Source organism: Fringilla coelebs (assembly GCF_963513975.1).
Source record: "Fringilla coelebs genome assembly, chromosome: 16".
NCBI lineage: Eukaryota > Metazoa > Chordata > Aves > Passeriformes > Fringillidae > Fringilla > Fringilla coelebs.
In genome coordinates, this window is record NC_140042.1 from 8,784,287 (window position 1) to 8,803,872 (window position 19,586).

General features: G+C 40.5%; 1 protein-coding gene across 3 annotated transcripts in view; it reads right to left on the reverse strand.

Moving 5' to 3' along the window:
- LOC311160147 (multidrug resistance-associated protein 1) overlaps positions 1-19,586 on the reverse strand; it is a 47,030-nt gene that overhangs the window by 25,183 nt on the left and 2,261 nt on the right. For all 3 annotated transcript variants that reach the window (XM_084216638.1, XM_084216637.1, XM_084216636.1), the window contains exons 2-10: positions 10,808-10,984; positions 9,961-10,086; positions 8,600-8,737; positions 7,392-7,517; positions 4,536-4,597; positions 3,581-3,712; positions 2,331-2,558; positions 1,498-1,675; positions 619-780 (exon numbers count right to left, since the gene is read on the reverse strand). In XM_084216638.1, coding sequence (XP_084072764.1) covers positions 619-780; positions 1,498-1,675; positions 2,331-2,558; positions 3,581-3,712; positions 4,536-4,597; positions 7,392-7,517; positions 8,600-8,737; positions 9,961-10,086; positions 10,808-10,984 — 1,329 coding nt within the window. The remainder of the gene's footprint in view (positions 1-618; positions 781-1,497; positions 1,676-2,330; positions 2,559-3,580; positions 3,713-4,535; positions 4,598-7,391; positions 7,518-8,599; positions 8,738-9,960; positions 10,087-10,807; positions 10,985-19,586) is intronic.

Sequence of the window (19,586 nt, forward strand, 5' to 3'; positions counted from 1 at the left end):
GAAAAGTACATAATTGTGAGTATTTATTCAAACTTTTTTTTTTTTAATCTTGGCTCAAATCACTGCATACATTACAGAAAATCATTCTGAATTAGGTTTTCAGCTTGGGAGAAGAAGAGAAGGATCAAGTAGAGGCTTAGGTTAATATCTATAAACTTTGACTCCTTAAACAAACATACATATATATCTCCCTCATATAGAAGTACATATAGATCAATCTCTCTGCAAATATATCTCTATACACACACAAATGTTTTAACACTCTGCACTTTTTGCTGATTTGTCTGCTCTTCTGAAGAGTCAGCCCAGTGCTGTATGAACCAGAAACAGCAGCATCTCATATGTTACTCTGAGCACAGAGCCAAGATCACTTTTACTTCAATCAAGGGACAAGTGAGATCCTCTAGGTGCTGCAGTCCCCCAAAGATGATATTTCCCACCCTCCCCAAAGGAATTCAGATGTGCACATTCAGAGCCTCCTGACAGCAGTGACAAAAGCAGCTCTGAATGGCTTCTTAATGAACAGCACTTCCTCCTCCCTGCTCCAGGTGTGTGTGTGGGCACAGAATCAGGGAAGCAGCACTGCCAAAGCCAAAACAAGAAACACACGGTGCTCACCCTCCACAGTAGGTACAGTGCCAGTATCACCTGCAGAGGGGCTGACCAAATCATGTTTATGTAGGTAGCCAAGTCCATGAATCTCTGAGCATCCACAGACATCAGGTTCACAATCTCACCCACAGTAGAAGTCTTCCTGGCAGAATTTGTGATAACAAGTGCCTACATGCAGGTAAAAAAAACAAAAAACACTTAAAATAACTTGAGGACAGACAGAGTCATTTGCATTTTCTCCACAGACTTCAAGTGCTTTATACAACTGCATCTTTTAAATCACAAGCAATCATTCTCCTCCTTCATATTCTGTTTACCCTGTACATCCTGCAAAATGCAAGTTGTACAGTTTGAATCAATCAGCTGGGTTTAAGCTAATATAGAATTAAAGTCAAGAAGCAAACTTTGGGGTGTGGGCTGGTGGTTTTATTGCTTGGGGGTGTTGTTTACTTGGCTTGTTACTTGTTTTTGTTTTAGTGTCAGAAGTGGAATCTTCACTTCTTGTGACACATTTTCCTCACACACAGCTATCAGACCACAGCTTTCTAAAATGTTCCAGCTCATTTTAAGGTGGCACTGCTGGTAAATCCCAAACAAAGCTGAAAATGTAGATGCATCTTTAATTTCTGCACCAACTGAAGCACTGCACACCCCAAGTCTAAATAAAGAAAGTTTTCTTACTTGGCAGTGAGAAGCAGCATGTTAAGTAGCAAATTAGAAAACTGGCTTAAAGGCTTTTATTTATAAATTAGACATGCTCTTATTTGTCTTAAGAGTTAAGGTAAGAGATTCTGGGATGCTGATTCCTATTACTCAGACTTTAGTGATGCATTCTCATAGTCACAGATATTGCATATTTGTAGTCACATTTAAAGAAACACCTACCTTTCTATAAATTACACCAACAATGGCTGTTTTGAGCCTCATTCCAGTTACAAAGCAAATATGAAAATACTGGTGAAGGATCAGTGTCTGAAGACAGGCACAAACAAACAGCAGTGCTGTATAAAAGTAGCCCTGCCAGTTTGGGGCAGCTTTGTTATTCACAAAGTTGAGCAGCAATCTGTGGAGAGAGAAATGAGTTCTCTTGATGGATGGAAAACAAAACCAAATGTCATGGTTGCAGCCTTAGGTTATTCCAAACATTTTACAGGTCATGCAAGCACCTGAAATACCAAACTTAGATAAAACACTTCAAACTTCTTAGAAACTGGAGCTCACTTGGTATGAGCATACATCACTGCCTCCTCAAGGTACCAGTCTGAATCATGAAGTAACACATAGCTCACATGTACAGCATTCCCTTGGGGCTGCACTGAGAAGCTCACAGCCCCTGCAGTGAAATACAACCACCTGCAGGTCCTTTACTTCTTAGCTCAAAGCAAAACAACCCTCCCAGCTCCTCAGCTCTGTGGAACCACAGATTCTGATGTGTAGGCACAGAATAATTACAGGTTAGAACCAAGTAAACTCTCCTGCTACTGCTGATTATGTTCCTGCCCTGCCTTCCCAGGGCTGAAAAGGAAAAGAAGTTAAACATTTATTGCATGATGTTGTAATTTGAAAACCAGTGGACTGAAATCATGTTTGCTCCCTTTTATGACATCTCTTCCTCATTGTATCAGCTGAAGGCAAAGCAGTTAGGGGAGTGAAATACCAGCATGCTTTAAATCCTGTTCACATACTTTTAATACAATAATAAAGTATTTAGGTCTTACTTCAGAATTTCTGGGCCTGCAAACATCAAGAGATCATGTGCAGCCTTAAAAAGGAAGCTCATGAGAAAATATGGTCCAAAGGTTTTGTATAACACCTTGAATAAAGATGCTTCACGGCTCTTCTGGGATGGTTTTATAATCAAAGCTTCAACCTCTTCTGTCACATCACCCTTTGAGTCTCCTGATTTTTGCTGCTTTTTGGGTGCATATAACATGTCTGGTGGTTGCCTGAAAAAAAGATCAGGTAGAGAATGTAGCCTTTATTCAAGAATAAAGCCAACTGCAAAAATGTTCCCTGTACAAATGAGATGTAAATGAGCTTATTGTGATTCTTAACAGTTTAACTGAGTTTTACTGTCAAATGTATTTAATAACTAAATGAACTGGCTGCTCAGAAATGGCTTTCTTTGCTTGGATAGGTAACATTCCTGGAAATCTCTCCCTTAAGTCTGCCCTGGGGAATGAGGAACAGAGCTGTAACTCATAAGCTTAAGCAGAGGACATTATTATCCTAGAACCCAGCATGCTGAACTTTCATCAAAACCAATGCTTCACTGTACCACCAGAGTTAACAGACTGAAGTGAGGTTAATGCCAAGACATCCCCAATGGACTGAACAGATTCTTTTCTTACATCTGGCTTATGCCAAACTGCATGCTTGGAACTTCTGAGGACAAGCTGGATGTAAAACACACTGTGTGAGCAAGCACACAATTTCCCTTCAATGAAAATGTGCTCCTATTTGCTGCAGCCAAGCATGATGAAAGTGGGATGGAGACCACAGGCATGCAGTCTTTCTAATTTTAGTCATCTGGCTTAGATGCTCAGGCTCCCTATATAGTCAAAGAAGGGAAGAAGCTGCTCACTTTGACACCCTGAACTACCCTCCTGAGGCTTGGCCAACCCCAGAGGGAGCCCAAGCTCCTGAATTACACAGCAGAAGTTTGTGTGCAAACACTCCCTGCCCAGGGGAAAACCACACAGCAAAAGTCACAGTAATAAATTTTAGATCATGAAAGATGTAGGGAAAGTCGATGCAACTCTTCATAAAGCAGAAAGAAATGCCCCACTTGGTTCCAGCTCTCTGAGCACTCAAGGACAAACAGGGGCAGCCTCACAAAAGCAGGTTTGGTAACAAACAACAAACACCGCTGAGCAGAGGCTGAGTCACTTGAGCTCTTAAACCTCTGTGTCTTGGCAGAACTGAAAGCCAGGATAACTGAACTGAAAGCCAGGATAACTGAACTTACCTCTTGGTCTTTGACCACTCTTTTGCCCAATTTCTAGCCAAACCTGGCACTATTTCCTCTGATTTGTCCTCTTTATTTAATGACCATAAATCCTTGGCTTCCAAAGGGCTCCGATAACCCTGAATCATCAACCTGCATCAGAAGGAATCAGCAAGATGAATTTAAGAACACCAGCAATGTTTGTGTATATATAGAGACACATCTATAGATACAGCTGCATCCAGCCCCAGAACAGAGCCAGCTCTCCACAAAGATGCAAGCAAGCATTAGTGCCTGCAGCAACACAGGTCCAGATGCTAAAACATCCTCCTGTCTTTTCTGGGAGAACCAGACACCAAACCAGCTAAGGATCCAGGATATGCCACTGAATTCAAATTCCAGGGAAAATAAAAGAAAGGATGAAGTGATCTCATTTGAAAATCAGCCAGGCAATTAATATTCCCATGCCTAGCAAGTTTCAAAATCTTTATTAGCCTTTAATTTCACAAAGCAACTCCTTTCATCTAGCTTTCTGTTGGAACTCCGGCCAAGTACCAGCCACAACTACACACCAATATTATTTTACATGCTTCTGTGATTTAACTCACAAATCATACAGCATAAGTAAAATTAGGTTAATGGAAAAAAAGAACCTATTGGACAAAAAGATGTAATAGTTTCCAATGCCTTAGTTTCTAAATACAGCAGACAATTTCTCCTTTCTTATATTCCCCAAAGAAGTTTTTTTTATTATATTCCTTCAAACATATTAAATACAGACTGGCAAGATTTAAAATTACAAAGACCCTACAAAGGAAGTTAAAAAATATTAATCGAGCTTTTAAAAAATTAAGCTATCTACAAAACAACCAAGCAAAACTATTGTTGGATGATTATTGCTAATTTAGCTCTGAAAGCAGGATCCCAAAGTGCCATCTGACTCGAACTGGTGATTTATGCAACAGCTTGATCTTACCCAGTGATCCACCAGAATGTGATTCTGGAGAGGAAAGAAGCACTGAACTCTGGACATGGATTCTAAAGGAGAGAAAAAGAAATCAATCCACAAGCAAAATGATTTCAGGGCCAAAAGAAACAAGCAAAGCAGAAAAGATGTTTTTGAAATTCCTTTTGTTTACAGTATTTTTTTCACCTGACTAAAACTTGCCATTCATGCTGCTGAGAGCAAACAGCAGCCCAGCCTCAGGGCTGTCAGCAGGCTCCACCAGTGGGACACAGGAACAGCAGTGCTCCACACCAGAAGCACAACACACAGCTGGAGGAATTCTAGAGGCCAGACAGCGTCTCCAGATGTCCTGTTCAGGGCCTGTGCCAATGCAAGGTGTGCTACCTACCAGGAGAGGGCTCAAATATGGCAATTGGGTAATCATGAATGAAAAATTCAGTTCTGTTCTAGCAGTGAAGTGTTGGGACTCCAATGACACAGATGCACAAATGAAAAACATGTGTAACTCCATAAAGGCATCCCAAAACACCCCTTAGGAGCCCTGCAGCTCATTCATCAGATTTGTATGAGAAACTGAAGGATCCATACACTCCTAATCTGGCTGGGTTCAAAGAGCACCAAGAAAGGCTGGGAGAATTTCAAAGGTATGAAAAGTTCATTTACTGGCAGAATTTCTGTGCACATTTCTCCCTTCCCTCTTTCAGAGCTCTGAACAGCATCTAAAGAATGCTAAAACCCCTCCTTAGGCACAACAAACCACTGGTTTTACCATCAACCATGACTGAAGCAACTCAGTCTATCTATGAAAGTCAGCAAACATGATTAAAGGATTGCAATTAAACCAGCCAGAGCCAAGTGTTTCCAGCATTTGCCATTTTTAACTCATGTTTGTGCAGCCTGTACTGCACTGCCCTGCACTGTGCTCTAACCCAGCCACACAGAACAGAGTCCTGCATTCTCTCTTTTTCACATAACTTCTTCTGCAACCTTTACAGGGAACAATAAGAGTATGTATCAGAGAGATGCTTTTGTTTTTTGAAAGATAAATTTGCTAAGCATCCAAACATTTGCAGTAAAATGATGGCAAACAAATCCAACACCCTCAATTAGTGAATAAATAAAAGTTTTTAAAGTCAGGGAAGGGGAAGGGGGTAAAACTCTCAGTGTTCAGCCACTCCTGCTTTCCTGATAGACAGATGTCTACTTCAACAAATACAGGGAATACTTTCAACTGCATCAAAGTATAAAAATATTCTGAATTTCACATAAAGTGCTGTGTTGCTTTTTTCCTTTATGTTTTCTTTAATCTACTTGCTGGTGGAAACTCTAAATTTAAGAGCCCACTAGATCCTGTCCTACCAAAAACTGGACTTGGTCTGCATAAAGCCCAAGTTGAAAATATTAAAACATGTTAGATTACTTTTAAAATATTACTACTTTTGATAAAATTAAATAGCTATCACACAAATAATTAATAATCCTACTGATTTTCATGCCAGATAGATTGAAGGCAAGTTTTAACAAGTCTGGGTTTATGTAATATAAACACGATACAAAACACATTGCCTGACTTCTACACACATCAGCATCTACATCTCAGAAATTTCACTGTAGTTTGCTGGCTTAAGTAAACATACTCTAAAATCTTACTTAAGGCTTACAGACATTTCTGGTTTGGAAATATTTGGCAAAAGGGCATAAAGCAGAATTTAAGGCTGACTAACGTGACTTCTTTGCTCTTTTCCCCAACAAAATGAAAGATCAAAATTTGGAGTCTGCCCTGTTTCCTGAAGACATTCTAAATTCCTAGAAATACTCAGGACAGAAAAACAAACACTGTGGTCTCAAAGTACCTTGTAATTATTCCAACCATGATCAAAGAAGAAAAGGTTTCCTTACACCCACAGTATCCTGTCATGTATATTTAACCCCTGAATGAGATGACAAGAACCAAAAGATGAAGAGGATCCAAAGACTCAGCAAAGTGTTCCCCCTCCCAGGCACACACACACAGACTGCCCTGGCACCAGGACACTGCTGGAGAGGGGCACTGTGGCACTCAGGAAGTGCTCATGGACCCTTTCCCCATTACAAAGGCAGTATTTATTTCCCCCTCACACATTTCACCCCTTCCTTCATCAGTCAGTGTCACTGAACTGCCATGACACCAGAATCAGACCTTGTATAAAAGCAAAATTCCTAAACTTGGCACATCCAAACTGCAGACAGTGCCCAGTGTCACCCCCTGTGACCCAGAACACCTAACCCAGAGGGGGTGCAAGGATGATCCAGCATCTCTTAGGTCACTTCAGATCCATGCCATAAAGCTGGTACATATCACTAAGAACATAACCAAAAAAGATCACATCTAGGTAAAATTAAATATCTACATCCAAATCTCCCTCTAGCATTAGCTGGTCTTGCATCTGAGCTAGTTAAATCTTTACTTGATACAAGAGTGATAAAAACAGAAATCAAACACATCTGCCCAAGCTGAAAATCTTTCCAGGTCTAAATTCTTCCCTGTGTTCAAATGAAAGTGAATCCACATGCTACTGCCTGCTGAACATATCAGATAACCAGGAGCACAGCATTTCAAATCACTATTTCCCACTGACTGCCAGCAGCACTACTGAATATAAATACACAGAACTTACCCTTCAGGAATGCTATTCAGCAACGAGGGCAACTGTATTTTTGTGGTTTTTCTTACATACAGCCCCTCCCTTCCCCCAGTTTTGCATGCTATGGGCTTCTTTTGCATCACCAAATAAAAATTTTAATTATTTGGAGACTATGGCCCTGTAGCTCATTACACAGAATATTGCACATATGATACTTGGCACTCTGTACAGACTCACTCACAGGATCATTTACTGTTTCAGAAAACAAAGGTGGTTGCTCTGGAAAACAACACAGGATGAGCTCTACTAACACCAGGACAAAGTAGATACAGAAGGTGGCATAACGAAATGCATCCTCATCAGCACCCTGCAAAGGAAGGACATACTCCAGTTAGAAGGCTTGAGGAATTTATTTTAAATTCTAAACAGAAAACAGCTCCTTACTGTAAACTGTGCAAACTAAGTGCTACACTACTCACCCCCATGCAAATGAAAGTCAATGTCTATTTTGGTAAAGGGAAGGTAATGAGAGGGGAGAGGATGTGAAAGACACATTTATTTTTATTCAGTTATTACCATTAAAATACAAGCATGAATTTCTTACATAAAAAGTTCTCTTTCACACATGGTTTGTGCCAACACAGCCCCAATTTGAAGTCAGTGTATTCCTTACAGGGACAAGACATTTATGCACTGGGTAGCAAGGAGTATTGATAGTAAATTTTTTAATTCTCAGAATTAAAAAATTACGGAGAGCAGAATTTACATTACACTTTGTTCCACTGTGTGCAAAATTCAGAGGTTCTTTCAATTTTTAAGACTGTGACTGATGCATAACACATAAGCCACAGAAATCAAAGCACAGGTATAGATGGACACACACCCCCAGTAAAATCCCATTCCCAAAAAAAGCTGGGTGAAAGTTCTCCAAACTGCCAATGCAGCTTAAAGGTTTCAAGAAATAAAAATACCATTTTCAGGCAGCTCCACAATTAGCCTGATACTTGAGGTGGTCTTACTACAAGGGCAAAGTGTAATAAAAATATTTCACTTTGATTTTGTCCAAGCAGGTGAGAGCACAGCAGCACTGAACAAAGTGTTTCAGGAAATCCACTGCACAGTCAACAGGAAGGTGACAAACACCCAGCCAGAGCAGCTTGATAGCAAAGATTACAGAGAATTTGAGAGCACTCGAGCAGACACATCCGCCTTCCCCAACAGCCAGCCCAGCTCTCCTGGCAGCTGTTGCTACAGTTAAAATCACTGAGTTTCAGGAGCATTTCAAAACACAAGACATTAATTCCTGCTTCCCTTGCTGTTACAACCCAAGGCAGGCAGGTACACTAAATGAATCATTAACTGATTTGACTGGTGTAATTGCCAAGCAACCACTCTGTCACTGCAGCACTGGGGATCATTTTCAACTGAATGAGGTTAAAAGTCACTTACCAAATTTAAGGCATGCTTTATTTTGGATATAAAAATCAGTGTGGCACATAACAATGAGATGAACCAGAAAATTGTCATTACACCAGAAGACTGGACTCCTTTTATTCTTTCATATTGTATTAAAAATGTGGCCAGCAACTGTAGATAAATAAAATGAAAATATATTCACAAATTAAGTTTTACAATATGTTATGCACATGTAAAAGGTACTGTGCTAAAGTCTGTTTATTTAACATTTCTAACCCACTATCTCCCAGACCTTCTAAACCCCTGAAATTTTAAGTGTAATTCAAAAATACATTTAAATAGGAAATTCTCTGTATCAGTAAAGATAAGGAGTAGACAAAATAGGAAAAAGGAATATGCATTAAATAGAAATAAACAATCACATATGCAAAAGTACTGCCAACCTTTACTTCTTTATTTTTCTGGTTCTATATCACAAATCAGCATGGAATTACAGCATTTCCTGACTAGCTCTTTTTAAAATAAATAGATTTTTTTCCATACAAGCCATAACACCACACAACACCAACCAAGCATTAGGCTATTTCTGTATTTTGTGTGTTTTCAGAGTCCTTTAGGAAGCACTACATCTCACTTTTCTACTGCAACAAGCATTTTCAATCAGCCTGACAAAAGCTTGACAGTTGCATTATTAAATGACCACAAACTACTTAACAGCTCTTGCACTTGTCAGTATGTTTGAGGGCTGTTTAGGGGTTTTTTGGTTGTTGTTGGGGTCGTGGTTTCCCCTTGAGCATCATGTTTAATCATTCCAAGTCTGTAATAAACCTAAGGCAACTGACAGCAAATAAAGAGCAAGGCATCTGCCTTGAAAGGCAGAGATATTGGTGTGAAAGCAGAAAACCCCATCTAGGCTAAAGGAGGCAGCTGGGGACACCTGTGTGACTTGTGGCTTTCAAGTCTTTACCTCAAGAGTAACAAAGATAACACACTCGAATGTTATATGACAGTTTGTAAGGAGATACTTCTACAATCTCCCCCCAGGTTCAGGGGTTTGTATTATCTAGGCTGAATCAGCTCTCTTGAGCCAATTCCTCTACTCAATGCCTGAGCCAAACTATAAAATGGATGCTAGCTCAGGCCTACCAAAATAAGACAACTGAAACTGCCTCGTGTGCTGATGTGCAACACACTGAGCACAGATAGGTGAGAGTCTGATTTTTATCTTTTTTTATTAAAAGAAAGCAGGTATTTCTGAGTCAGTATTTCACAGCTCAACTACAAGGTCTGTATATAAAGGCTGCAGCTTCAAAGGTTACAGCACTGTGAATATCACAGAGATGGTGTTATTGCTCACAGCTTTGCATGGACAATGGCTGTGCAGAAGAACTTACCATTGTTATACCCAATAGTGTAGGGCTAATGAGAAAAAATGGAGCTCGAAAAATATTTTGACTTCTTTCCCAGAAAGAGTAGAAAAGGTCTGCCCAGCAGACTATCCACAGTATTAAGCCCAAAGCCTGCAATAAAAGAAGTGTCTTTAGTACATCAATTCACAAAGATAAGGCAGCACAATACATAGATGAACACTAAATGTTATGTGTTAGCAGGAGTCATAATCAGATCATATCATTTGGGCAATTCTACCACATGCAGTAAAGAAAAGCAAATTTGGCTTTAATTATTGAATTCCTACAGAAGAAAAAAGTTTACTGGTTTTTAATTCCATGTAATTCAGTCTATTATGAAGCAGAAAGCTGGTCTCCTGAATAACAGACTGCAGAGAAAAAAACCTCTCCAATATACCATGTTATTATAGCCCTTCTTAAAACTTTCCACTTATTCTACAGGGAAGGAAAAAACCAAAATCACTAAGAACCTATTTCACAACAAAAGTGGAATGGAACACCTGCAGCAGCTCTAGAAATGTATGCTGTGTAACTTAAGAAACTGACAGGATAATAAATTCTTTTTATGATAGAAAAGGGCCTTGAGATTGAGCTGCCTTAAAATAGTCTTCTCCAACTGCTCTTTAAAAGGATTTGCGTGTTTGTTGCTATGCCAGGGTAAATTTCAGAAAGCCTGATAAAAGAGCAAAGGAAACAGGAAAGGCTGGGAAATCAAACACAAGCAGAACAAATAAGTTACTCCTGAAGGGTGCACACAGGTCAAGACTGATGCTAAAAGAGAGCTGAACAGAGAGAAGGCAGCTGAGCTGTGATCTCAGAGCTCAGCACGTACCGTTTTGGCTTTGTTCAGGTTGGACACCTGGATGTAGCCCCTGTCATGCCGGCGCAGGTACAGGAAGTACACTGGGAAGCAGAGCCACAGGTAAAAGCACGGGATCCACACCAGGACTGTGTTCTGAAAGCACAGGGTGAAGTCTGGATCTTCTGTGTGCCATGTCAGATTCCAATCCTGGGGCAAGAAAACAGGCTAAGTTACAGAAAAAGCCAACACTGAACTTCAGGATTGAAAATCAGAAACAGGGACTCAGAATAAAAAAGCCACAACAACAAGGCATAGAATCAAGTAAAAGGCTCACCCTTGCAGTTCACTTCCTACTCAACAGGAAGAGGATGGAAATTGACATAATACAATGTTTTCTTACTTTGCTCTGCATAATTTTCGAGCCCAAGGTAAATCACCATACAATCAAACCAACAGTGATGCTCACAGTAATAAAACCATGATCATTTTAATTACTGGCACAAGTACTATTCACAATGACAGATTATTTAGTAGTAACATGAGCTTTCATACCATATTTATGATTGTTCTGAGTTAGGAAAATCTCTTGCAGCAAATTTTACCTTTAAGTCACTGACCTTGCTGAAAACTTACCACATGCAACACTTTCTCTCAAGTGCTGTAGATTTTTGACTCTCCAACAGAATAATGCAAGGCACAACATGGCAGCTGTAGATGGACTGCAATATTCAACAGCCAAAGCATTACTCACAGGCTTCTGTTTAAAAGTCACTGAGCCAAGGGCAGCAGTCCCATGTCCAAAGGCTTGGTGACTATAGTGTTAACTTTCCAGTGGCAAAGCATTTTTTCAGGCAGTTGCACAGCTTACACTACACAAAACACCAGTACCACTACTGGGACATAATGTCAGTAATCCTTTATAAAACCCTGAGCTGGTGACTCAAACAGGTGCCATTAGCCACAGTTTATAGATTTATAGAGGAAACAGACAGTTTATAGTTTATAGAGGAAACAGACCCAAAAAAGGAGCTGTAGTGCCTGTTCCCTCTAGTCCAACATCAAAGCCAAAAGCAGATCCCACTGCCCAGAATCACCACACTGATCCTTGTTGGTCCCCATGTTCCACTGAACAAACAGCTTCAAACACAATTACAAAGAGAACATAGATCTAAAGAAGAATGGGATTTTCCTTCCCCATTTCCCTCAATTTCTATCAGAATCTAGGACATGATACAACAGGCAGCATACACAGGAGACACTCGGTGTTATTTTTCTCCTCTAATTCCACAGCATTCTAAACGTTCTGCTCATTTTTAATTTTTCATTTTTAGAAAATCTCTGAGCCAACTGCAGGGAATTAACACTGGAAGAACACAAGAATGCCCAGTTATGTCTGACTGTGCCTGTGGAGGAGTCACAAGTTGTTCGTGACAAGGCAGTGGCTGTGAGACGCTGCGGGCCAGCCACACGCTTATTGAGTTTCCTGCCTGCGTAACTCATCAGAAATTTCAGCTGAGTCATCCTTACATTTAGCCACCACACTAATGGTTCTGGCTTTCTAAGTCCCAGCTGGACTACTGCAGCACAAGAGCCAAGAAAAAGTCTCATGACTCTGCAGAACAGTTTACAATTCACAAATTAAGACAGTTATAAGATTATACAAGTAAACCAACCAGATGCAATCAGCTTTACAGGAAACAAACAAAAGCACTGACATCTTTTAATGGAATAAACTTTAGGAGATCTACACACCCTTTAGAAAGCTGTTAACTTCTTTTTTCCTGTTTGTAAATGCTTTCTATAAAATTAATCTGGCAAATACCAGCGAGGTCAGGGCAGGTAACCCATGTCACTGCCACGTGGCAAAATAAAAGCAAGAAGTGCTGTATGCATGACTGCTATGCACACTGGCTGGAGGATATTCCAAAAACATGCAACCTTCCATTTGACTTTCATATCTACAAGTTATCTGGAGGTGTTTGTTTCTGTATAAAAGGCAAGAGTGCACAGTGCAATGGTACTTCAGTGTTCAGAACAGAAAGATGGGACAAGTGGGCAACTTTGGGCAAGACTACTACTGGAATTTAACAGCAACGTCAGTTCTCTCTTTCATATGTTTCCAGGATTTCATCCAGAGGCTGTTGCCATCAAGTAGGAACATGCCCAGCTTTAAAAACACTTCTCTGTACAAAAGAAATGGCAACACACAGGTGAGATGCAGAAGCCACTTCCATTTTACATTCATTTCAGGTGGCAAAAGGCAAGGCACACGTGAAGAGAGAGACAGCAGCACTTTCCTGCTACTCCCTCAGCTGTGCTCACACAAGGCAGTAGCACAGACAGGAGCAGAGGCGCAGAGCCCACCCTTGCTCTGAGCACCCCATGTGCTCACAGAGCCCCTCCAGCCAGGGCTGGGTCACAGCTCCCCACAGTGAGCAGCAGCCACAGGGGGATCCCAGTTAACCCCAGCCCAAAAGGCACTGGGGGCACTGCAGGGACACCCTGGGCAGGCAGATGTCTGCAGGACACAGCAGCAGCAGCAGGCTCTCAGGCTGAACCCAGCTGGGATCACCCCACAAAGCCAAGAGGAACTCAGTCCATGACAAAAGACAGGCACGCCCCAAGGTCTGCATGGAGGACACCACAGCTTCTGGAGATTCCACTGCAGCTGGAAAATGTGTCACTGTCATCATGAAACCTGCATGCATTCACATTTACATTATAGGCTGTTACACAAGTCTAGACTAGTTGTGCCTGTGGAAAGTACATGCTTCTCCTTTGCTTTATAAAAACCCAGATTCAGTTTTGGTTTTTTTCATCACAAACAAAATGCAGAAACACTCACTGAAGCAGACCTTCATATTTAAGAAACATTAATTAGCAAATTAATGACATTTTTTCTGACTCAAGTTTTAGAAACACTGTTTCAGCAAGTTGTACTAAAACATGCAATTACTCCATTTTTCTCAGCTCAAAGATGAACCATTTTCATTCTCACTGATCAGTTAACTCTCCTGCTTTGCAAAGTCACATCAAATGACAGAGATAAAACCACTGAAAGCCCACAGAAACTAGCAGCCTCCTGCCATAAAGGAAGAGGAGGAAAAAACAGGGTAAAGTCTCTAGCTATTGGACTGTATAATCTGGAAGCAGCCTTCATTTTAAGTTGTGACTGCAGGAACCCACTGGAGAAGAATCAGTCTGATCCTTGCTCCTTTCTTGGTAGATGTTGGGAGAGATACACTGTTGGCTTAGTGTAAGTGTAGTCCAGAAGAACCATAACTCAGATGTTAAATAGTTTCAGGTTGGTTTTTCTTTCTGAAAATTCCTTAACAATTTTAAAGTTTCCCAGAATAGCAGATGAGTATTTTTAATTTTACCTGACCTGTTTCTCAGTTTTCATTTCTATCATCAGCACTATGGTTCAAAAATACCAGTCCACACTTCTAGTGCCCTGCAGCATGTTTTCTCTCATGGCACAAAAAAGCTTCCTATCACATCTGAAATAAAACCCTCTGTCTACAAGAAGGGCACAAAAATGCTTGGCATTCCCCAGAATCAAGCTGATCCATTCACAGGTAAACCACTTACTTAACAGTGCATAAAACCTAGGAAAATTAAGAACTACACTAACTCCTGTCTAAAATTTCAGGAACAGGCAAGATAAAAGCATTGGCAGTAGAACTGTAAGACAAAGTTGCAACACAAAAGGCCAGTCATTCTGCCTTTGCTGGGGGAAGTTAGACCAAGGACAGTTGCATGCCTCCTGTCTGGCTAATCTGAGGAACAACAGTATTTGATGCTGGCTGCCTCTCCTGGCAGCCAGGAAAAACTGGCAAGTGAGCAGCCAGGGGTTGCTTGTTCTCACATCAATAATCCCACTTGACCCACAGCACATTTCAGAATTCTCAGTGGCAGAAATGGAGAGACCCAAATTGCTTGGTTTCATGCCTGCTGTGTGCAAGTGTGCTAGAGATGCAGGCTGCCAGCCACGATGTTAAATCCACCTGCATGGACCAAATTGTGACTGAAAAGTGACTTAAAACATTAGCACACAGCTATGTAAAAAATGAAATTACAAATCCACACTGGAATCTTAACATCATGGTCAACACTTACTCCTTCAAATGGAGCTTGACACTGACATTGTGTACCCATTACTTCAATATCACCCACAGAAGAACACTTCCCTTGTAATACCAAGATAAAGTTTCTCAATCTTATCTCCCCAACAATAAAAAAGACTTTCTGTTTAATGCAATGTTTACCTTTAGTTGACTGAAAGTAATTAGTTCTCTCAGGCACTAACACTGTAATTGCAGCTGACAACTTTCATTATAATAGCATCATCACTTTCCCACTGAAATAGGAAGTCATACAATCTGCCAGCTCTAGATACAAGATTGAAAAATTTCCCAGTGTAGCACCTATAAAACCATGAGCTGACTGAACCACTCTCTCTCTCAGTGTAGGCTAAAAGCCAATGGCCTTATGGCATCTATCTAAGACAGCAAATTTCCTGCCTCTCTCCAGACAGGAGATTTGGCAGATCTGGCTCAGCCTACATCTTCAGAGGAGCTGCATCAGTGCACAAGAGGGAGGGGGTAAGAGAAGTGCAGAACAGGACCTCTCTCTTTAAGGCTGCTTTAAAGGAGCTCTGACCTTGCTTTTAAAAAGTCCCTGATACCTGATATGCCATCGTTGTTCTGCCATTCACATTTTGGAGTCAGATCTGAAACCTGTGCTGAGGCTCACCATTTGTGTAAGAGCATGTTTAGAATGGAGCCTAAACAAGCACCATGATCACGGCACAACCTTCACCAGCATCAGATCTGCTCTGCTGTGCTCACTGTTCAGCCCACACCACAGGGAGTGACAAGCAACAGGTCTTTGTACAAGAAAAGTACTCCAGAATCCCTGCAAAAGTTTTCTAGCCCAGTTTCCCAAAATACCATGTGCAGACTGAGACCTCAGAAAAGGGAAGACACCATGCCTCTCCTTCACTTCAAATTCTGAAACCTAAGCTTTATTCTTGAAGTATCTTAATGTTGACAAAGACAAGATTGTTAGACCTATAGGTGGAAAAATTACAAAATATAATAATCACATAATAAACAAGGGTCCTAAATTTTTTTATCATGTGTATAAAGAATATTTACAGGGGGAAAACACCAGTGTTTCTAGTGACGAGAAAATGCCCTTAATTTCTCATAATGTTTTCTATTAGAAATGGTTTTAGCAAGTTATAAATGGTTTTAATGGTTTAAGTTCTCAGCAGTAATTACTTACATAATGCAGATTTGACTTGTTAACACAGACAAGGAAAAGCCTCTACCTTCCAATAACTGGTCCTGAACTTAAGTCTGGTGTCTGTACCTCCTTGCCTCAAACCCACACATGAGTATTTCCTAATATTTACAAAAAGTTCAGATCCTTTATTATAGAAAGCACTGCATCAGCTGGAACTGTGTTGAATTCCAGGGAAAAAAAGCATATTTTGCTTTTTTATTCCCTTTAGCCTAAAATAAGAAGTAGGTGCTAACAAATTGCCAGAGAAAGGAGCACCTGCAGCTGTGGCATTTACAAGAGCTGAGCTTTGTAACCTAAGAAGCTAAAAGCCACCAAACTATGGCTATTTTTTTGTGTCAGAGAAACACATAACAGGTTATATTAGAACTTGCAAAATTAAAATTTAGCCTCTCTCTAAAGACGCTGCATTTCCATATCCTGCCATATCTGCAAGTACCACAACAAAACATTTGGCCACGTGACAAAAAAATATTTACCACTTCTAGTTTCAGAACCTAAGGATGGTTCTTACCTTTCTGCAAAGTTTTTCACTGAAATCACTGTTACCCAAAAGGATACAAGGAAAAGATTCTTGCTCTCACCTCCTTCTTGCACCAAACACAGCTGCTTCTGCTTAATAATGCAACAGCCTGTGCCTCGAGTTCAGATCACTGAGAAGTTTGAACACAGCTGGGTAATAATCTTACCAAGGGACTCAGGTAACAGCTTAAGTTGGGATAAACTGTATTTGAAGGTAGCACAGGTGCAAAGAGTGAGAAAACAGCAATGCAAGGAATTCTGACTCTATTAAAAGTAAGCTAAAGGTCAGTACCCGGCAGTAGGCTTTTTAGAGATGTGCCCCAGAGTGACTCCAGCCAACCCCAGCTGACCTTCACTGGCTCCCAGTATAGCACAGCGTTTCAACGTAAACTGCATTGTGATTGCATGAAATGGCACAAGTTACTCAGGCATTTTGCCACCTTTTTTCCCTTTTTTAACTTTTCTGAGTGATTCTGAATTGCCAGCTGTGGAATGGCAGGTGATCTGTTCAGAAAATCCCCATCAACAACAGATTATCAGGCTTAATTTCCCTGGTTTTCCCTTAAATTAATCTATTCTGGATCAAGGGATATCAGTTTCATTTCTAATCTAAGTGTAATTTTTCTGTGCACATTTAGACCACCCTTGTTCATAAACGGAAGAAAGCTGACAAATAAGCCTCTGGCTTTCATTGGTCAAAAACACAACAGCCAAGGCATGAGAATCATGCAGTCTGCTGTTAATCACAATAAAACACCACTTTGTGTAAAGGCTTCCTTGTTTATCACTCTGCTACTCCTCTGTCCCAAATGCTGTGCACATATGACCTTCCAGTGTCACAGAATATAAGCAGTTTCGTGACCTGCACACTCTTTAGCAGAGACTGAACTCGTAGCTTTTATCAGGCTCACCCAGGACCCTCCCAGAGCACCTCCAACTCCCTCCCCAGCATTGCCACAAACACACTGAACAGCATTAAGGACATATCTCCAGTGCAAAGAGCTGCAGGTTCCAAGAGACGTGCCAATTTACTGCCTATCTGATGTGTGACACCATAAGCCCCAGATCTTCAGAACTTCATGAAATTGCTCCTTACATAAGGAGCCTGGTTTTCCTTCAGAAGTCTATTTTGGTAAAACTACCAGTGTCTTCATAAATAACATAAGCACAGCAGCTGTTTATGTCACACACTACCGCTTCACAGATGTCAGTTAATAATTGCAATGCATTAAAGAATATTAATACTTTTTTTTCTCTTAATAAAATTCTATCGAGGTGCATTATGGATCTCTCCCACTCCAACAATGTCAACCAAATACAAAACAGAACCTCTTTGACAAACACTAAGAAAATACATTTATTTAGGCAGACGTGCCCAAAAGCCTCAGCCAGAACTCTGCACAATGGCAAAGGAAGCAAAGCCCAGTCCCTCCAAGGTGGTCCCTAGATTTTGTGTATGAGGCTCTGCCTCACCTTTACTCACCCAGTCTGTTCTTCTGTAGCTTGTTTTCACACAAAAAGAGCTAAACCTGGCACAGTGTGTGGATACCATCTCTTTACTAACAGTGAAGAGGCTTCACAAAAGCTTTCTGAACAAACAGGGAAGAAATAGGCCAGGGTTTACAGCTTGAATCATTACAGGATTTTCAAAACAAAACAGAGAACCTTGAAACTTGCTTTTCTCCTAGGAATGAATGCAACTGCTCACTTTCAACCATTTCTCAAGAACAAAAAGCCCAACTAAAAAACTGTGGGAAAAAATTCTGCTAAATTTCCACTGAAATAAAGAACTTCTATCGAAATTAACTTTAAAAAACAAAATGTTTGCCTGTGAACAACACGACAGGAACTTATATTTATATAAACCATTTATATCACATTCCCTTAAGTATTAGCAAGAAACTCAAAAGTTTCACATGCCTATTTCACACTTCTTTTTCATAAAACCCTACTATGAGCTTTGAAATCACAAAAACTGTTAACCTCTTCATTTAGCAATTTCAAACATGAAAAGACTTTTCTCAACATGATACCGCAGAGTTTACAGGCTCTGAAAAAATCTGAAACCAAGATTTTATTCAAAGAAAAACCAGCAGATTATTTCAAAATGGACACGCACTGAGACCAGCAACTGTGCATGTGCTGCTATCTCCAGACAGGCAGGTCAGGAGGCCAAAGTGTACAGTGAGTTCTACATCTGCTGTGACATTTATCCTGCTTACCTGGAACCAGCGTTCCTCACCCTGCTTCACCTCTGCCTTTCTGTGTGCTGCTATTGAAACAAGGTAGGCTGTGCTCAGACAGCAGTGATATTCTAGCCAAAGCTAACTCAGTGTGTCAGGTCACAGAGTTTTACAGCTTGAACAGGCCCTTAAATCCACTGAACTGGAATGCAAGTAGTGCACTACAGTTTTCAAGCTTTTATTGTAATCAACAACTATCTGTAAACAGTAACTTCATCTTGCACAGCTGTACCTTTCTTTACATTATGGATGGAATATTCATTCCAAGACAGTGATGGTAGAACAAGCAAGGATTAACTGTACTTGCCTAAAAAGGGAGTCTAAAGGAAGCAGGATGCAGTAAAGTTCTGCAAAAGAACTATATACAGTAAAATTTGATTGCACAGTTAACACACCGAGTAGTGTGGGAATCCTTAAATTCAGAGGGCTTTGGGACAGGTCTTAGAAACAGGAGAACTCCAGTTAAGTAGCTACAAGTTCTGTTAGTACCCACCCTTCCCAACAGGACTCCCAGGACAACTTGTTGCTGTGTTGCAATAAGTAGGGCCACAGAGGTTAGACAGTGTGAAAAAAAAATCATGAAGATGGCAGTCTTCCTTGGGTTCCTGACCTTTCAGAGAAAGTATTAAATAAAACCAATCTGTTTAATTCTCAGACAAGAGCTTTCAACAATAACATTCCTTGGGTGTGCAAACAAGAAAAATCCTGGCAAGCAAAGCCTAAGAAGATTAGCACAC